Raw genomic sequence first — 19,398 nt, 5'->3', positions numbered from 1 at the left:
AGATAATGGATGTAGTGCAAGTTAAGCTCTTAGGGGTCAGACTCAGATATGATGTAGCAGCGGACCTATTTTCGACTAGAAAATTTCTAGTGTTAGTGGTGAGTCAATAGCTTTATATAAATAGCTCTCCTAGATGGACGAATTACACTACAAAAAAGTAATACAAATCAATTTGTGTTTTTTCTTCTTCTAGTGTGCTATATCTATATATATATACATATATATATGGCCTTAGATTATATTCCGTTCACGGAACGGTTCAGTCAGAAAATAGTCAAAGGAGGCCCCAATTTGTACTACTATTGGACTGACATTGTAACACTATTTCTGATAAAAAGTGAGGCTAAATAGTGTAGTTTGTCCCATCGCACAGTTAATGCAACTGTGCAAGCCACCAGAGATAACTGGTTTTATAACATTTAATGTGAATAGTTACACGTTGGGGGTGGTTTTCTGGTAATTGTACTTCTTGAACTTTTGGTCTTTTGGTAATTTGTAGCTTCATAACATATTTGTTGTTTTTTTACATTGAGTGTACATTTAGTACATTGTCCTTACTATTTTGCACATTGTTTATGATTTCGCAACACATACTGTTTAACACAGGTAGATGGGCCAGTCCGAGTCCATGAGCACGGCCCAAACGAAAAGGATCTATTACATTGAAATAAACTTTAAAATTGAGATTTTTTTTTATTAGGCCCAAAGTTATGAATGGGGCACGTAAGATAAATTTTTGTAATGAAGATGTTTTATTTAATATATCTTCCCCTTTTGTTATGTTACCAGCAGACAAAGTAGTGATCAATTAATATATCAAAAGACGTAGTATTGAATATTGTAGTAAAAAGTTAGTAAAACAATGAGGACTGCTAAAATCAAAACTAATTAACACTTCTTTTTATCCTAATTAACGATAAAGATAACAATATTATTAGTTTACTTAATAGAATAATATTGGTAAATTTGTAATAGTAATAAACAAGTTTGGTGAGTTGCATTAACAATGAATTTTTTTTTGTTTTTTTTTATCCTAATTAATTACCTAATTCATATTAATATTATGCTTTAAACATGGTTTTAATGATTTTATGCCTATTTGGTGAGAAGCATATATACTTTAAGCAATCAATTAAAAAAGCTAACAAAGTTACTTACTATTAAAATCTCGTAAGTATAGATAGTAGGCTCGAATCTACACGATATGATTAAGTGTAATTATGTCATATTTTGTAATCCTTCATTTTAATTGTGAAGATGAATATTTTTACTAATTTACTCTTTAATGTACAATTAATGAAATTTCAATAATAGTGATACGCATGGTATATAATGAAGAGAAAGAAAAGAAACGATTACAGTCAATTTGTTATCTAATTTTATCAAATAGAGTGAAGCGTCACTAAAAAAGGAACGTATATTTAGGATTGGTCATTTGATTATCATTAATCTACCTTTATAAAACATTACAAATATGATTGAACTGCCATAATCAATAATTTTTTACCATTGAAACAAATCTACTATTTAGCTACAATTTGAATTCACTTACATTAATGCAATTGTTATACTAATTCAGCCACATAAACCATTACAAAACACTTTAATTGTTAAGTAGGACAGAAAGCCTACGAAAATAGACACTTAGCCAATTTGCACTATCATTCTATCATAAAGTTCGATGGTCATCTAGATTCGTCGAATTTAGCCGAATGCTAAGCTCTCTTACTTGGTGAGGGTTGTTGACTGTGAGGAAGCGGTAGAACGACCAGCTGAGGGCATGTTCTTCGATTGTGGTCTGCAGAATAACAGTTCGAACACTTCCTTTTAGTTTTAACGGCTCCATCCGACATATCTATCGTAACATTGTCCCTATTGTTTCTTGCATAGGCGGATCCTTTAGTTCTACAAGGTGTTGGGTCCCTGGTAATGTTTTCATTTTCTTGATAGGTTTGATATCGTCCCGAGTCGCTGTCACCGGTGTTTGATTCCAATGGAACTGCATCCTTGAACATTGCAGTTAGTGTTGCCACTTCTTGTTTCGCTTTGGTGTAAGATTGCTCAGACTTGGAAGCGTAATAGCTCAACAATTTTGTATCCAAAGCGAAGGATGCCTGCCTAGCCATTTCAAATAACTGTTGCTTTTCTGTGGAGTGTTGCTTTAGTTCGATGGGGAGGTCTGCTTTTGCATTCTTACTCCACCGTTTCAGCAGGAGAGACTGTGGTACTATCTTCATATGACGGTATTTCATTACGGCCCAAATATGTCTACACGGATAGTCGTCTGTCTCAAAAAGCAAGCAGTGGCAGGTGAATGTCTCCTCTCGTGGGTGGTAATGAACGTTGTACACTCTATCCTCATGTTGGAACTTTGACAAACTGTAGGAGAATGATTCACCGTTGTCTTCACAATTGTTGACAAAGTACGCATGTTCCGCTTTGATTTGATCAGCCACTTTATAGTACATATTTCTAGTGTATAATTTGGCACACTGCTCATGGTACGTCTTAAGAGCATTTTTGGGACCTGGTATTGGAGGACTACTGTGTCGACTATTGTAATCATTTTCTCTCTCGACGTGCCTCAACTTTGTCATAGCAACGTCAATCGAGGTAACGAATTCACGGAGACTATAACTTGCATGTAGGAATTTTTTAATACTTGAATTCATGGACTCACATCTTTGGTTGGTCCGCATTCCGGCGACAAATTTCCCTCTTAGGTATGTCTCTGCCCATGAATGACGACTGTGATAAGTGTTGGTGCACCATTGGCTAGAATGGAGGTCAAAATTGTGTATTAATTCCCCCCATTTTTGCATGAATTCCTCTATTGTGTAATAGTTGTACATGCCATCTTGAAATCCTTGTAAGAATCGGGGGTCTTTTGAAAATTTTAAAGCGTTGGTATACAGGTGCCACGCACACAACCGATGAGTTGCATTTGGGAAGTACTTCAAGACAGCATTTTTGATAGCTCCATCTCCATCTGTCATCACAACCTTTGGTGTTACATGATTGTGGCATTCAATAAATTTTTCAAGCAACCAAAAGTAAGTTTGCTCATCCTCGGAGTTAAGCAGTTCCATTCCAAATATGCAGGTCTTGAAATGATGATTGACGCCCAAAATAATTGTCAGGGGTTTATTATATTTGTTTGTCATATATGTTGTGTCAAATCCAATAACCTCACCGAATGCGATGAAATCCCGTCGAGAATATCCGTCCGCCCATAATAGGTTCCCCAATTTGTTGTCCACATCACATTGATATTGAATGAAGAAATTTGGATCCCTCTTTGACATACAATCCAAATATCCCAAAGCACCATCTGAATCTGTACATCTTTTCTCTTGTCTTTTGACATGGGCGACCTTGTGGTAAACGTCTCGTAGCTGGCAAGGCATCCTTTTGTACCCACCAGACTGCATTGTCAAGTGGGAGATGATGTGTGAAGTTCTTATCCCAACTTGGTTCATTGACCTCACTTGAGCAACTAGGGTTTCTAACACGGAACGGTTTGATCTCAGAAATCGCAACTCATCTAATGTTGCCTTGTCATGGTTGTGCAGAGGTTGGAATTCCTTGCAAATCCACGGACCCTCATCGCCCATCATTACGACTCGAAAACTAGCTTGGCAACCAGTCCTAGTAATAGATGTTTTTCGTTTGCTCCCATCGGCCTTGTCAATTTCCATGTGTTTGCGGAAACCTTCTTTTGAACATACCCATTTTCTCATGGTGATGTTCCCATTTTTTTTTCCGTACATCTGCTTTGCGGACACTGAAGCCTACCCACAAAGAGTATGTGTAATAAAAATCCTCCCACGCTTCAAGGGACTCCAAGACCTTTCCCTGGACATCCTCCGTCTCAATATCATTTGCGAGTTTCTCAATCCCCAAAGATTGTAGTATATTTTCCCAATTTGATGTTTCTTGCAAACTTCCTACCTCGTCCATATTTAAGTTAAATATGGGAAAGAAAAGCCAAGTTTTAGGCAATATATTATGAATAGAGTTATTGTATGTTTTACATAGCCCATTATACATACAATTTGACCTGTAAACTCAATCGATATTGGTGAAAAGCTTGATATTGCAAAGGTGTGTAAAAACATGGCACAAATGTGAAACTGGATTTTCAAAATAGAAGAAAATTCCTATTATTATAATTTTTCCTTATTTGGTTCCCATAGAAAATGGGAGACATACCCAAATTAAAGGAAATGTGAACGTAAATAATAAAGGCCAATGCATTTTCAAGTGTAAGATTTATTTGGGCCTTCCATTGATATTGAGGAGATTAAACAATAGGCCCAGTAAAATGAGCTAGTCAATATATTAGAAGAATTTCTAATGATGAGGGAATGTGGGCATTAATAGACTTAAGACAAGTTTCCTTTGAAAATAAAAAAGAATTTAAATTAATAATAAAAATATTTTTTTAACTAAATTAAAATTTGACATCTAAACTAAGTGATTGTTTATGACAACCTTGAAAGTTACATATGTGCATGTGTACAAACTTTGAGTCATGAAATTGCTGTTTAAAAATATGGTCAGTTTCTATTACTTTAATTATAGCCCCTATTTGGTTCCCACATAAAATAGGAGACATACTCAAATTAAAATAGTGTCAACATAAATTTAGTTTGATTGAGGAGAATAAAATAAAGATTATGCTCACCTTGTTCAAGGAGATTCGTGCACTGAAACTTTTGAAGGTGAACTTGGCATATCCTCCAGATTTTGTTATATTCTATTCAATTGTGAACACAAAATGTGTTGTTGGTTAAATTTTAAAGTTGGGGGATACAGGTTTTTATCCAAGCAAGTTATTAGGTAGACATATTTATTGGGACATTTAATGTTGAATAAAGTGTACACCTTTTTTAACGAGGCCCAGTTGATGTTTTGGGCCACCTGAAATATATGTTTTTAATGAAAATATTTTATTAAACAATTGACCCTTATTTTGCCATGTATGTTTATCCTCTAATTTTGGTTGTTACTTGATTTAATTTGTAAACTTTGTGTTGTCGACTAGTGGTTTCTTGTGACTTACAATAGTTAAAACAATAAATCCATTCAACATATTTTATAATGTAAAATAGTCAACATTTACTAAAATCTAGAAACTAACCACATCACCACAAAGTTTGTCATAATGACATTTTCGTACAAGTACACACAATCATTTAATATCCATACTACATGGTATTTTTAATTCAACCACAACATATTGAAACACTAAATAACCTAAGAGACCAAGTAAGGTTATCTGAGTTAAGACTCCAGCAAATACAAATTAAAAATACTTAACATAGTGAAAATGGGTTGATGTGGGCTTCATTGTCTGGTAATAGTTGTCGGATCAATCAACATTGTCCAAGTTCAAACATGCGGCCATACTCAATTGATTGTTCATATTATCGACCACCGTTTCAATACCTTTCATGTGCTCATTTGCAAGATTGGTTGTCTTTGTTAATTTGTAGATCAAATCTGACAAATCAAGCAGGAGGTCTCTTGCTTCCTTAGAAAGTCTATAGGCCTTATTCCTCAGCCTCCTCTCTTCATACAACTTATCCTTAAGAGTAGTGCAATTAGAACAATTAACACACTTAACAGAAGCACGTTTGGATTTAGTCGAGATTGGTGAAGCCTTCATCCTTGACAATCCCGGGCTCCCGCAATGCATCGGGCATGCACTCTTTGGAGTACCACATTCTCTGGACGACATAATTAATTTCAGGGGGAAAAGTTGTCTTCTTGGTGGTTTATGCATAAATCTCTAACCAATAAATGCACTATACCAACCATCCATTATATAGGTGTTCATTTCGTGCAGTCTGATTTTTATTAGTCACCAAGTATTATTCACATACTATTTGACCCATACTTTCAATAGTAAAATGTGTCTATGCCATGCCACATTAAATTAAGTGGACCCTAAAAATGTAAGGCCACGACATAGGAAGTACTGTTCACATACTATTCTGCCAATAGTTTCAATAGTAAATTAGGTGGCATGATAGTCCATTGTACATTGAATTCTGTGGACCCACCAAATATAAGAACCACCAAACTAAAAGATTTTGTCCTCATTCATTGACATGACAATCTGAATTAACATTTTATTTTTAGATACATTCATAACAAGTTTTAATAAAAATAATTATTTTCTATTGTGGTCCTTATTATTCACTACTAATAATTAAAAATTATTTTATAACGGCTAAAATTTTGATATATTCTAATTTATAAAAAATATTTTTTAGTCACATTTTCAATAAATTAAACAATATATTTATTGCCAAAGAGTTATTAAATATTTATGCTTAATTATATATTCAATCACTAATTATTTTTTTCTTATGATGGTATTATGGTTGAAATTAACAATTATATAAATGTTTAACTATAATTTAGAAGTTTATGCAATCTTATTTGTAACCTGTTGCAAGGCCCAATGAGAAGGAAGGAGGTGTTGCCCCTTGAATGTGCTAAGCCGATTTGGTGGGGCCATGATTTTATTTTTCTATAGTGGGATTGGGATTGTGATTGTGAGTGAGACCGGAGGCAGAGAAAGAAGCAGTCAGAAGAGGAAGAAGAGAAGGTGCTGGGGCAGTGGATCCCACCATATGCATACGCAGTGGTCTTGGGTCGTTGGCCCCACCTCGTCACCCAACTTTAGGGTAGGCGACAGACATAAATGGGCCACTACCAATGTAAATGGGAGAAGTCATACTTTTATGGAATGTTACAATTTATGTGTCTTTCCCACAACTGGTACACCTTAAAAGTACACATATCGTGTCTGGTACAACCCAAAAAATTTTTTGTTTAATCATCGTTTAGGTATTTTAAGAAGTGTCCAATGTACCGTGGAAATTTTTCACAAAAAAAAAAAAAAATTCAATACAAAACTCTTAATATTATTTTAATTTTTTTAGGTCCATTAATATGATTGCTTCATGGAACTATCATACATTCTAAAAAGGGGAAATAGTAGGATCACACGGATAACCAACAAATGAGGTTAAGAAGTAAATATCATTAAGAAACAAAATATGTAAATAGTAACTACTACAGTACCGTTAGAAATAGCATTTAATATTTTAAAAATTATCTAATAGTTACAATAGAGATTGTCACCCACCTGGATAGTACAAACATAATAAACATATTGAAATATAGTTAATAATAACCATACTATTAAAAGTGGTGTAGCACCAACTTAAAATTGTACTTGTTCGAATAACATTAATAAAGTTTTGTGTACTTAAAAACTAATTATATATGGAATAGTAAAAAATCAAGACAACGCATTGCACACTGCCTTGGCGGCACTCCTCTCAGCCAGTTTTTTGGAGCACTCTTCCACTCCTTCAAATATTCTACCTTTTACCTCCACACGTGAGATAAATGTAGGACAATGATCCGGGCCAGATTTTTTTGTATAATATCTTGGCAAGCTCCAATTCATTTTTTGGAGACGCTCTTGCAAGATATTTTTCCACGACACGTCTTTTTCAAAAGATGTGTAAGGAGACCTACTACCATGGGAACTTGATGATGACCCTTAGTTTAATAAAGTGGGATTTAAACATTAGGGTTGAGAAGTAAATAATATGAAAAACGTAATAATTGTTTAAAAAAAAAATATATTTGATCCTTTATATATTTAAAAGTGAGTACCTCCATTAAATCCTGAAGGCTGAAAGTTGGCTTTCTCAACAAAGAGGAATCCATATGCAATCCTTGCTACATCATTCATAGCTTCCTTCTTCGTGTTAAATGTTGCAGGAACACGAAATGCTTCATCATTGACTGTGACAGAGGCAGCAAACATGGCTTTGTCAGTGGACCCATGATTTGTGCATACGTACAAGGGAGATGGTAAGTGATTTTTTTGACAAAATTCATTCAATTTTGTTTTATAGGCCATGTTGAATGAATGTAATAAGTTTATGAGTTTTGAGAAGTACTACTTCTAACACACTTCCCACTAGCACTTATGAAGTATTATTTTGGCAATGATGGTCTAAACCATTTCGGCTGGAATAATTTCTATAAATAGGTAGGAAAAAATAATAAAATATCATGTCTTTCATGCAAAAGTTGACCAAATATAGTTGCTATATTGTCTATATGTGCACTTTTTTAATGGGACTATTTTTCTACACATGTATAATTAGTGAGATCACCCAAAAGGCATGAAGTAATTTTGAAGTTCCAACTCACAATTATATTTTAAAATAATTGTGAATTGCCCTTGCATTGTTCCAACAATCTACATCACTGGATAATAAAAATATGATAAACAAAATTATTACCTTTCTACCCTCCTAGAAAGAACAATTTTCTTATTTGTTAAGTGAACATTAATTGTGGTAGTTATTTAATATATTTCAATATTTTTGTAACACTGTAACTTTTTAACTATATAAGAAATAAGTTCATGTAGAACAACTTTTATTTTTCCCACAATCTTCAAATTCCGATAAACAAAACATAAAAATAACCCAAAAAAAAACAAAGTTCAGAAAATATAAATAAAGCTTGAAACATCTACAATTTAAAAGTCTAAAACATATTATAAAAACAACTAAACATAATGAAGGAATGATTGTCTAGTTCATCCCCTAAATAGTTGTGACAATAATTCCACCAAAGTGTGGATATTTGTCTCCATGTCATGGAGCCTTTTCTCTAGCTTCTTCACAATTAACTTAACATCTTTGTATTGGGCCTCCATATCTAAATCGCAGCCCGAGACTGTGCTTGCTAAGACGGATATTGTATCATTGACCATGACAACTTCCTCATATTGCTTGGCCACTTGCTGGGATACTCCACATAGAGGGTAGTTATGGGAAGGGGCGGGTAGGGCATGGTAGTGTGGCTGGTTTGGACAATTTTCAGTGCAATTATGGTCCATTGGTTGAATATTAAAACAATTGTCTTCTTCGTTTGTTTGAGAGATTTCTCTAGACTCTTGAAAAATATGAGTTGAAAATGGCTAACGAATGCTCCATTTATAGGCCTTACCTCATTTGGGAAGGAAATGTGACATTGCAGATTACAAAAGTTTTGGAGTAGGTATGCTTTTCCAAAAAATTAAAATAAATCAAAACACATGTCAACTCATTGTAATTATTACCAACACATGTGAACTCATTTTGATTACACAGCATGCATACATTGAAACTTGACCACTCATACTTGTAAATAATCACATTTTATATTTTGACAAGTAGTGTACCCCTCCAAATCATCTTTATAATACAACACCGATTTAGAGCAGTCCCAATAGAGAATCGGTCAAAAAAAGAGCTCCATCACATAAATGTTTTGACCTTGCTACAGTACTACACTACATTTATAACATACTGTTCATACTCTAAATTATTTTTTTATTAATTTCTCATACTTTCTCTCTCCCCTTGTCTCCTTCAAGCTCTACTTCCATTTTTTTATTTATTTAAATGTCTTTCTTTAGTTATTTTTATATTAATTGAAACTAGCAACACAACCAAAAAGTAGTTATGATTAATTTATTTAAATTGTAATTATTTTTTTCTTTTTTTATATATGTACTCTAATATATATATTTTCTCTCTACCATATATTTTTGTATAACAAATCTTTCCTTTAGTTATATAAATATTTGAAATAAATATTAATGTAAATATGAAGATATATAATAATATTATTAATAATTAGATAAATATTTGAAATCAATAAAAAATAAAATATTTAAATGTTGTAAGAAAAATATATTTTAAGTTATTTTATAAATTTGGATTAATTGAAAATAAAATATTATTATATTTGACATTATGCATAAATAAATATTGCAAGTATTAAAAGATATATAAATATTATTGTAAGAAATAGAGATATTATTGAAAGTGATAGAAAATAATTAAAATTAATAAAATCTTAAAATTAATAATATATAAATGATATAGAGAAAAAAAATAGAGAATCTGATGTATGGTGTAATGTAAAACTTAGAGGTAAAATAGAAAAAAATGTGTTTTGAGGAGGTATTTTAAAGGGTAGAGTAGAGCACAAGTGCTCTTAGAGAGGTGAATTTAAAAATATCTTAATTCGTCCATATTTACAAACAAGTTTATTTCTAAGTAAACACATATAATATCAAATTATGAAAGTTATCAGGTTCCATTCCCAACTCATTCACGTGTACCCTCCCACAACAAAAAAATATATTAAAAAAAGGTCAAAATGCACACTATAAGACGCCACGCCGAACCCCACCCTATAAAGGACAAATAATTATATAACTACCCTCCTTGAATTGTCACTTCGAGTATAAGAAATCTATTAAAAAATTCAATGATTTTATTTTTTCTGAAAGGTCACTTCAAATGTAACATTTTGCTACCCACTTGCGTCTTGGTTATGTTTAATAGTCAAATTCTTCAGGCGGTTATGGTAATGTTTAATATTTGTTTTAGGTTTGAAACAACTATCTAGACAATGATTAACACATTACCCTCAGAAATGGGTATTAATTTCTTTTCAACGTTTAGAACAGAAAAACTTATTCTTCCCCATTTATCGATTAATTTACCTTCAATTCAATGTTCAACAAAATAACATAAATATCAGACATCAATAAAAACCATTATGCATTTTGAATGTCACACGTTAAATTAAAAAAAACATAACAGCAGTTTACAATACAACAATTAAAAATAAAATTACAAACATAACATCGAAGGTGCTTGAACATTAAAAACTAAAGTAGAAAGACATCTAATTGAAGGAACATAAGTGGAACTACCTGAGTACAGGTATCACCCTTCCAGTGTATTATTGATAGCCTCTACAATATGAGCGACTGCGTCGAGCTTCCTCTCCATCTCCTGAATGGCGGCTGATAAGGTGGTCATCTCGTTTGTTGCAGCATTATATTTTTCTACCACTTGTTTTCCCAATTTGATGATTTTGTGCCGAATGTTGTTGGATTCGTTGATCCCCTCAATTGACGAGCCGCATTTTTCACAAGGATTCGAGAGTATTGGATCATCAAACTCATCCTCGCCATTGTTGGACCCAGAATAACTCTCTGAACCCCTTCCACCTATGAAGACAGACATTTCATCATTAGTAGAGGGGTTATTTGGGCTCCTCATTTTTCAATTTTCTTGGCTAACAATTTCAAACAAATTGAGACAATATGAGGACGATATTGTTTTTTATATAGTCTTTGAAATTTCCCAAAAAAAATTCTAAACCTCTCAAATATTCCCTCCACAAGGTAAAACGCATTTTCTTCTTGGGAAAATGTGACCATTGATGTTATAAATAATAAATAATTTTTTTTGGGCAGTGGGATTTCGTGGTGCGCGTAAATGACAGATGATGAAATATTGTTTTATTTAAAAAAATCAAAAAAGAAAATACAACACATTTTTATCATATTATAATATTGTATTTATAAAATAGTAATGCGAACCCTTCTGGATTGATTTGATGGGACAAGTCAATCTTTTCACAATTTGACCCAATGTCACAATTATTGAGGTAATGGGTCCTCTACTCTATCATTCAACTATATCATTACTATTTGAACTTCAGGTATACTGTTAATAATATTATAATTTATAATACAAATTAATTTCCTCTAAAACATTATATTTTCACTAAAAAAATCAGTTAATAAATAATTATTTCATGGTCTTAAAACATATAAAAAAAAACCCACAATTCTATTTTTAATTTAGTACATAACATTTTACTTATATATTCTAAATTGACCATTTGTAAAGTACTATAGGTCTTGTAACATTTAATAAATGTGCAACATGTTCGTGTGTGGTCACATCTCCCACCTAGTTATGTCACTAGCATATTTAATTTTGAACATTTTTCCTACCATTCAATTCAAAGCTTTCCTCCAATCTAGACTAGTCGAATTAGTACATATATAACTATTCATAACCAACTTCGTTTATAAAACCAAAAAGTAGGTGTTCTACATTTAGCCAAAAAGTAGGTTTTACATTACTTTTCGTTGCGTAAAAACTAATTTATAGCTCTTATTTAGCCACAATTGTCCTAAGTTGGGACATTTATGGTATGTTAATAGTATGGACAAAAAATAATATTAATTGGGTCTATTTTTACTAGTATTTTAATATAAATTATATTTTCATAGTTGAAATTTTTTTTTTCACCCAAATTAAGAACTCAAGCAATGAAAGGCACAATTAAAAATATACACCAATTATCTTCACTTTCAATAACTTATAGTTTTAACTGCGAAACCCATACAAGTCATGTGACATTCATGATGAAGCAAGCTGCTAATTAATTAAAACTTAACCAATTTGTTAGAATAACTGGTCCAACTTATAGTAAGACAAGTTTACATGTAACTTGACACATTGTTCTAACTTAATAACAACACATGGTAGGAGAACCAATACAAAATATTGCAGGTGAATTGTTACGGAGATGAGGTTACTAATAAATTTGTCTGTAGAGTCCAAGAACTTTACTTAGCTAATTGTTTAGTAGTATTATAGTATGTTTAGTGTTATCATTGTTACTTTGGATTTTTGGTTCAGACCGGGAGTTATTTGGACACTCATAGTAGTACTTATAGATTTTCTAAGTTTAACCTATAGTTTAAGAATATTAAGTATAACCTAAGGTTTGATTAATGTGTCTGATATTAAGGATTATATTATTATATTATAAGGTTTAGACATCAACCAATAGGATTTTAAGCACATGTTTTGAATGGTAATTAAGGATTAAGTATTTTTGAGGATTAAATTAAATAAGGGTAAAAGTTTGAATGTATAGGGTCAGTCAGCAGCTTTGAGCACGTTGAGGGCTTAGTCAAGGCTGTTTACTCCATTCAAACTCAGCTAAAAATGTGTAAATTCGTGTTTAAATATTCAGCGTATGCCGATATATCGCAGCTATAGGGGGCGATATGTCGCAGCACGTAGATACGGAAAACACGAATCGATGCACGGTCGCCTCGGGAACAAAGGTCCAGGTGATATATCGCCTGTAGGGGGCGATATATCGCCTCCACCAGCATGAATTCAAATACATTTGAATTCTTTTCCCTTCAGCCATTCAAACTCCTTCAACAGTCCAGCATCTTCTGAACGAGTCTTCAGCCTCTGCTGAACGATTATTCAAATGATTTTCACTTAAAAAGCCATTATTTTTATTCAAGTAAAATCAAGATATTTTCATTCCCAAACTCTATAAATAGGACCTAGTACCCAGCCATTATTCACCATTTGCTCTAAGTTCAGAGGCTGCTAGTGTTAAGTGAGTGTGAGAGTGTAAACACTTGGTTTGGGGAAAAACTATAAGCTTAAACATCATAAGCTTATCAAACACTTTGGGAAGTAAGTGAGTGCTATAGTATTTCGGTGGATGTTAGATTGATCTTGCAATCTTTGAGGTAAACCCAAAACTCTAGTTCCTTTCTGTATTTTTTATGTTATTTCCTTTCTCAAAACCTTCTACTCAGTCCCCTAACCTTATTCTTATTTTGGTTAGGGAATCCAAGCTTTTAAGCATATAAGTTGGTAAGTATGTTTTCTATGGTTTAGTCTTTCCATCTCTTTCATTTCATCTCCTTTCTTTAGACTTACTCTTTTTTTATGGTTTTAGGAGTGTTCCAACAATCCCAACTCAGTCCATAATCTCGGTAACTTTGGTAAGGAAAATAGGCTAGAATCTACATGTTTATGATTATGTTATTTTATGTGTTATGTTTTCATATGTTATATGTTATTGATGTGTATGTTGTAGGCTTGGGCATATGCCTATTTGACTAACAAGACCCCAAAAGGATTGTGGGCATAAGCCTATTTAGCTGGTAGGACCCCACTAATCTCATGGGCATAAGCTTGTTTAGTCTATGGGACCCCAAGTAATAATGGCCATTATAATAAGTGAATTATGTGTTATGATATGTCTTTATGTTTTCTTATGAAATTATGTATATGACTATGTGTTAGGTTTTCCTTGCTGGGCATTAGGCTCACTCCTTTCTGTTTATGTGCAGGAAAATAAGTTTAGAGGCGGAAAGATTCGTGACGCTTGGAGAATGTGTATCGATGATGAATGGAGTCAAGGGGCCGAGCGTTATTCGATTCGAGGATATAGTCTTCTTTTATGTTTTTATGGTTTTTATGTGTATTTTCCGCATTATTATGTAATGTCTTTTATTTTAAATCATGTTTTGTTTTAAAAACAATGGGATCCCATAATCCTTCTTAGTATTCTGTTTCTTTGTAAATAACTCTTATTTTCAAGTTACTCAATAAATTATGGTATTTTCGTAAAAATGTAAGTTTTATGTATAGTTTCGATAATGGTCCAATTAGTCTAGATTAGTGGGTCATTACATTGTCGTACTCTCAAAAGGGCTTGTCGGGTTTGTGGCAGGATTTCAAAGCAGGAATTCAGTCTACAGGAGTAATACTCTCCACCAAGGATGATGGGTTATTTAGTAGGTCTGCAATCTTCTCAACAACTTCATCAACACTCCTCGTCTGCTCTCTTGCCAAGCTGGAAGTCTTCAATAGTTTAAATATTATTTCACTCAATTCAAACAAAAGGTCCCTAGCTTCAACACATTGTCGGTTAGCCTTTCTCCTTAGTCGCATCTCCTCCTCCAACTCATCTTCCAAAATGGGGCATCTCCTACACTTGACAACTTTATGAGCTAGCTTGTGTCGACTTGAAATTGATGAACATTTTTTCCTTGACGAACCAGGAGTCCCGAAAACCATGGGAGAAGCACTTTTTGGTGTACCGAATTCTCCGGAAGACATTGTGTTACACTTTGTTTTTTAGTGTGTTGGGTCTATGAATGTTTCCAATAAGTTTATATTTTTTGGACTGTATTCTTTCAAGTAGAATTAAACGAAATGCCTTTTAAAAAGGTGTGCTTTAAGAAATATGAAGAAAACTTATACCCAAACAGACAACAATTATAGAATACAATGCACGAGTATTTTGTTTGTTTGTGAGTGTCAATATGTCAAAACATTGAATAGTTTCTGACCATAAGTTGACATGACATCACATTGTGGAAAATTTTCCAAATCGTGTTCAACCTTCCAATTTTTAATATACATTTTATTGTATTGTTACTATTGTATTCTATAGCTTGAACACATTAAAAGTAATTATAAATAAATTTGGCTCCATTCTAACTATAAATTTTAAATTATTACTTATGATTCATTACATAAGTAATTTAATAATCAAACCAATTAGATAGTAAGCACATATAAAGAGTGGAAGATTATTAAATAACTCAATAAAAATATTACGTCAATATTATTGTTTATTTTATTTTTGTTTGAATTAAGTCTGTTTTACTTTATGAACATATGCACATGAAATTATAACTAATTGAAAATATTAAAGGATTACTATTGTTTCATATATTGTAACATTTTTTGTTATAACTAAAAATTGTTATCATTGATATATATATATACTCCTAATCTATAAAAAAAAGTTTGGATATTTATTTAATGGTTGAGCATGGTTATTCCTGTGCACTTGAGTGCCAAAACCTAAATAATATATTATCTCCACAATTGAAGGGTCATTTTTGTCCACTATTTCAATAGTAAAGTGGTCATTCACGTGCACTATTTCAATAGTAAATGGTCATTCGTGTTAAATAATATATTATGTCCCCAATTGAACGGTCATTCATGTCCACTATTCCAATAGTACAGTGGTCATTCACGAGCACTAGTTCAATAGTAAACGGTCATTCGTATACACAATTTACAAAAGTAGTCTTACTTATCTTTTCATATCATATATTGCTAACTATTACTAAAACAATCCGATTAATTTATTTTTTATAAAAAATGTAGGTTTTTTTTACATATAATCCAAAGTTTGGTTTAATAAAACAAAATCCAACCTAATTGACCTGGTTTTTTTTATAAAACATAATCCAAAGTAGTTTTTTTTTTCAAAATAACCCAACCATTACAAATCAATTTTCTCCACAAAATTTAAAATTTAAAATTATTACTTATTTTTATATTAGAAAAGTAATATAAATAATGAAGTCAATTACATAATAAACAAATATAAAGAGTAAAAGATGATTGAATAACTCAATTAAAATATTACCTGACTATTATCGTTTATTTTATTTTTGTTTTAATGAAGTTATGTTTTACATTATAGTCATTCAAATAATATCAAAACTAACTCAAATTATTAAATGAGTTCCAATGGCATTGTTTCATATATTGTATCATTTTTTGTTATAACTAAAAAATGTTGTCATTGATATAAATATATACTTATATATACTCGTGATCTATAAAAAAAAAATTCGATATTTATTTAATGGTTGGCCATGGTTTTTCCTGTGCACTTTTCAAGTTAGTGTCAAAACCTAAATAATATATTATCTCCACATTTGAAAGGGTCATTCATGTTCACTATTCCAATAGTAAAGTGGTCATTCAAGTGCACTATTTCAATAGTAAATGGTCATTCATGTTAAATAAAATATTATATCTCCAATTGAACAGTCATTCATGTCCACTATTACAATAGTACAGTGGTCATTCATGTGCACTATGTCAATAGTAAACGGTCATTCGTGTGCACTATTTACAAAAATAGTCTTACTTGTCTTTTATTACCATTTATTACTAAGATTGTGTTACATTTACCTTGTCATATCATATCTTGCTAACTATTACCAAAAAATCCAAATAATTTATTTTTTATAAAAAATGTAGGTTTTTTTTTATATATAATCCGATTGTTGGTTTAATAAAACAAAATCCAACCTAATTGACCTGTTTTTTTTATAAAACATAATCCAAACTAGTTTTTTTTCAAAATAATCCAACTATTAGAAATTTATTTTCTCCACAAAAGTAAAAATTTAAAATTATTACTTATTTTTATATTGGAAAAATAATATAAATAATGAAGTCAATTACACAATAAAAAAATATAAAAATTAAAAGATTATTGAATAACTCAATTAAAATATTACCCGACTATTATTGTTTATTTTATTTTTCTTTGAATGAAGTTATGTTTTACATTATAGTCATTCAAATAATTTTAAAACTAACTCAAATTATTAAATGAGTTCCAATGCCATTGTTTCATATATTGTAACATAAAAAATACCCAAAAATCGAAATATTAAAAAAAAAAGTCAAGTTTTAGTAATCAATACATGTGTTTGAACAATTAAAATGTCTTCTATAACCACAAATTGTAAAAATCTAATATTCAATGAATAATTGAATTTGATCGGTTTGGCTTAAATCTATTAAATGTGATCCATTCAATTACTCAAATTTAATATAAACTTCTAATAGGTTTTTAAAATATACGTGTGGTATTAATCATAAGCTAGGGCCCTAAAATAAATAAATCTCATCAGTACCTTCCTAAGAAAATTATTTAAACCACCAATCAAAATGTAACACAACCTTACCTTAAATTTGAGATTCCAAAGAAAATTGGAAAGGTCTACGACTAACTATCCCCCTTTTCTCTTCTCCTTATTTAATATTCCAGCTTCTCTTTCTTAATATTTGACTCACTTCTAATAAAGCCTATATATATATATACCTAAACACTAACCACTTTTATTCAATTTTGAAACCATAAAAATATCTATTAACTATTTTGTTTTACTTCAATAAAGCCAGCCGAAATCCCCTCTTCATAATAGTAAAATAATATATATATTTTTTAATACCAATAATTATCTATGCCAACAACTTCTTTTACAATTATCTTATTATTATTATTACTACATGCACGTGATTCCCCATAACACATTCTCACCAAAATAATATAAACCATTGATTCATATTTCAAAATTCTAAATATCTTAACAAATATACCTAGAATCTCTTAACCATCTAACTATTTAGACTAGCTCCGAATAACTCAATTCAAATTGAATTCTGAATATCAAAGAAAATATACATATATATATTCCACTATTAATTAACTTAAATACTAAATACCACCAATTTCTTTGAACATAAGAAAAACAATCAACGTATTCCCATTTTAGTCGACATATATGTATATAGTCCATTAACTAGATTTTAATTTAATTATTCTTAATTTATCTATAATAGATATTAACAACTATCTTTAAACTCAAGGAACTTAAATAATTAAATAGAGTATTTTCTAAACTTCAGACAAATACCAATTTTTTTGATAACCTAGTTCTATGGTAATCTATGCAATCATCTCACTTTTTTCTAAAATTAATTAAAATAATACCACAACTAAAAGTATTATTTTAAATTAACACTATTAATGAACATGTCATAACTAAATAGCAAACAATTAAGTAACTGAGCTACTTGGATATTACACTAAAATATAGGCTATTATTAATATAACACCAGAAAATAAAATTAGTTAGAGTTAAACACTTAACATCCTGTGTAGAAAAAGCCAACTTCCAATTTTGGACTTTTACCGACTAAGTGAGTTCCAATGCTATTGTTTCATATATTGTAACATTTTTTGTTATATCTAAAAAGTGTTATCATTGATAATATAAAACATTCTCGTAATCTATAAAAAAATATTGGATATTTATTTAATTGTTGCCCATACTTATTTCTCTCATCTTTTCACACGTGATTGATAGGTCATTCATGTCCACTATTACAAAAGTACAGTTGTCATTCAAATGCACTATTTAAATAGTAAGTGGTCAATCGCTAGCACTATTTAAACAGTAAATGGTCAATCATCTCTACTGTTTAATTGAATTGTCTTCCTTGTCTTTTTCTCTGAGTCAAATGTACTATTATCTACTATTGTCCATGTCATGTTCTATAAAGTTCACTCCTCCCCAATGATCAAAATTAGTATATTTGATAAATAATTAACTTATTTTATGTTGTCAAACAAGGAATAGCATAATATTACAAAAATAGATCAATTAATATCAATGCATTTTTTTTCAATAATCTCACACCTTCTTTAATTATTTTTCCTATAAGACTATTCACAGCATTCCCATCATTTTAAATAAAAATCGATCCACGAACTAGTGATCATGCAAAATGAAAGATAATTCTTGAACTCCCCCCACGTGCAATATTGCAATAGTCTATGGTCATTCGGTTCCACTTTTTATATGAAAATTTATTTCTTATCTATTAACAAAGACTATCATTCCCAAGATTTTGTACTATTATTATGATATTATATGTTTGTCTTGATATTTGTGTTTGTCCTCATCTATGATAAATATAAGTAACATTCTATACTATTTAAGTTGTACAATGGTGTCATCCTCGCATGCATGTAATATTATTTGTCCTCTTCTATCTCATGAAG

The 19,398-nt window shown here is 31.1% G+C and overlaps 1 protein-coding gene across 1 annotated transcript; it reads right to left on the bottom strand.

Moving 5' to 3' along the window:
- Positions 1-1,715: 1,715 nt before the first annotated feature.
- On the bottom strand, positions 1,716-3,698 carry LOC133824637 (protein FAR1-RELATED SEQUENCE 5-like). Its single transcript, XM_062257588.1, has one exon. It carries the CDS (start codon positions 3,696-3,698, stop codon positions 1,716-1,718), a length of 1,983 nt encoding a protein of 660 aa, XP_062113572.1.
- Positions 3,699-19,398: the final 15,700 nt, after the last annotated feature.

This window comes from Humulus lupulus, chromosome 3 (genome assembly GCF_963169125.1).
Source record: "Humulus lupulus chromosome 3, drHumLupu1.1, whole genome shotgun sequence".
Classification (NCBI taxonomy): Eukaryota; Viridiplantae; Streptophyta; class Magnoliopsida; order Rosales; family Cannabaceae; genus Humulus; species Humulus lupulus.
This window is presented reverse-complemented; position numbering and strand designations above follow the sequence as displayed.

Bases quoted from the DNA above. Each gene is read 5' to 3' on its own strand.
- LOC133824637 (XM_062257588.1), bottom strand. From the start codon at position 3,698: ATGGAAATTGACAAGGCCGATGGGAGCAAACGAAAAACATCTATTACT.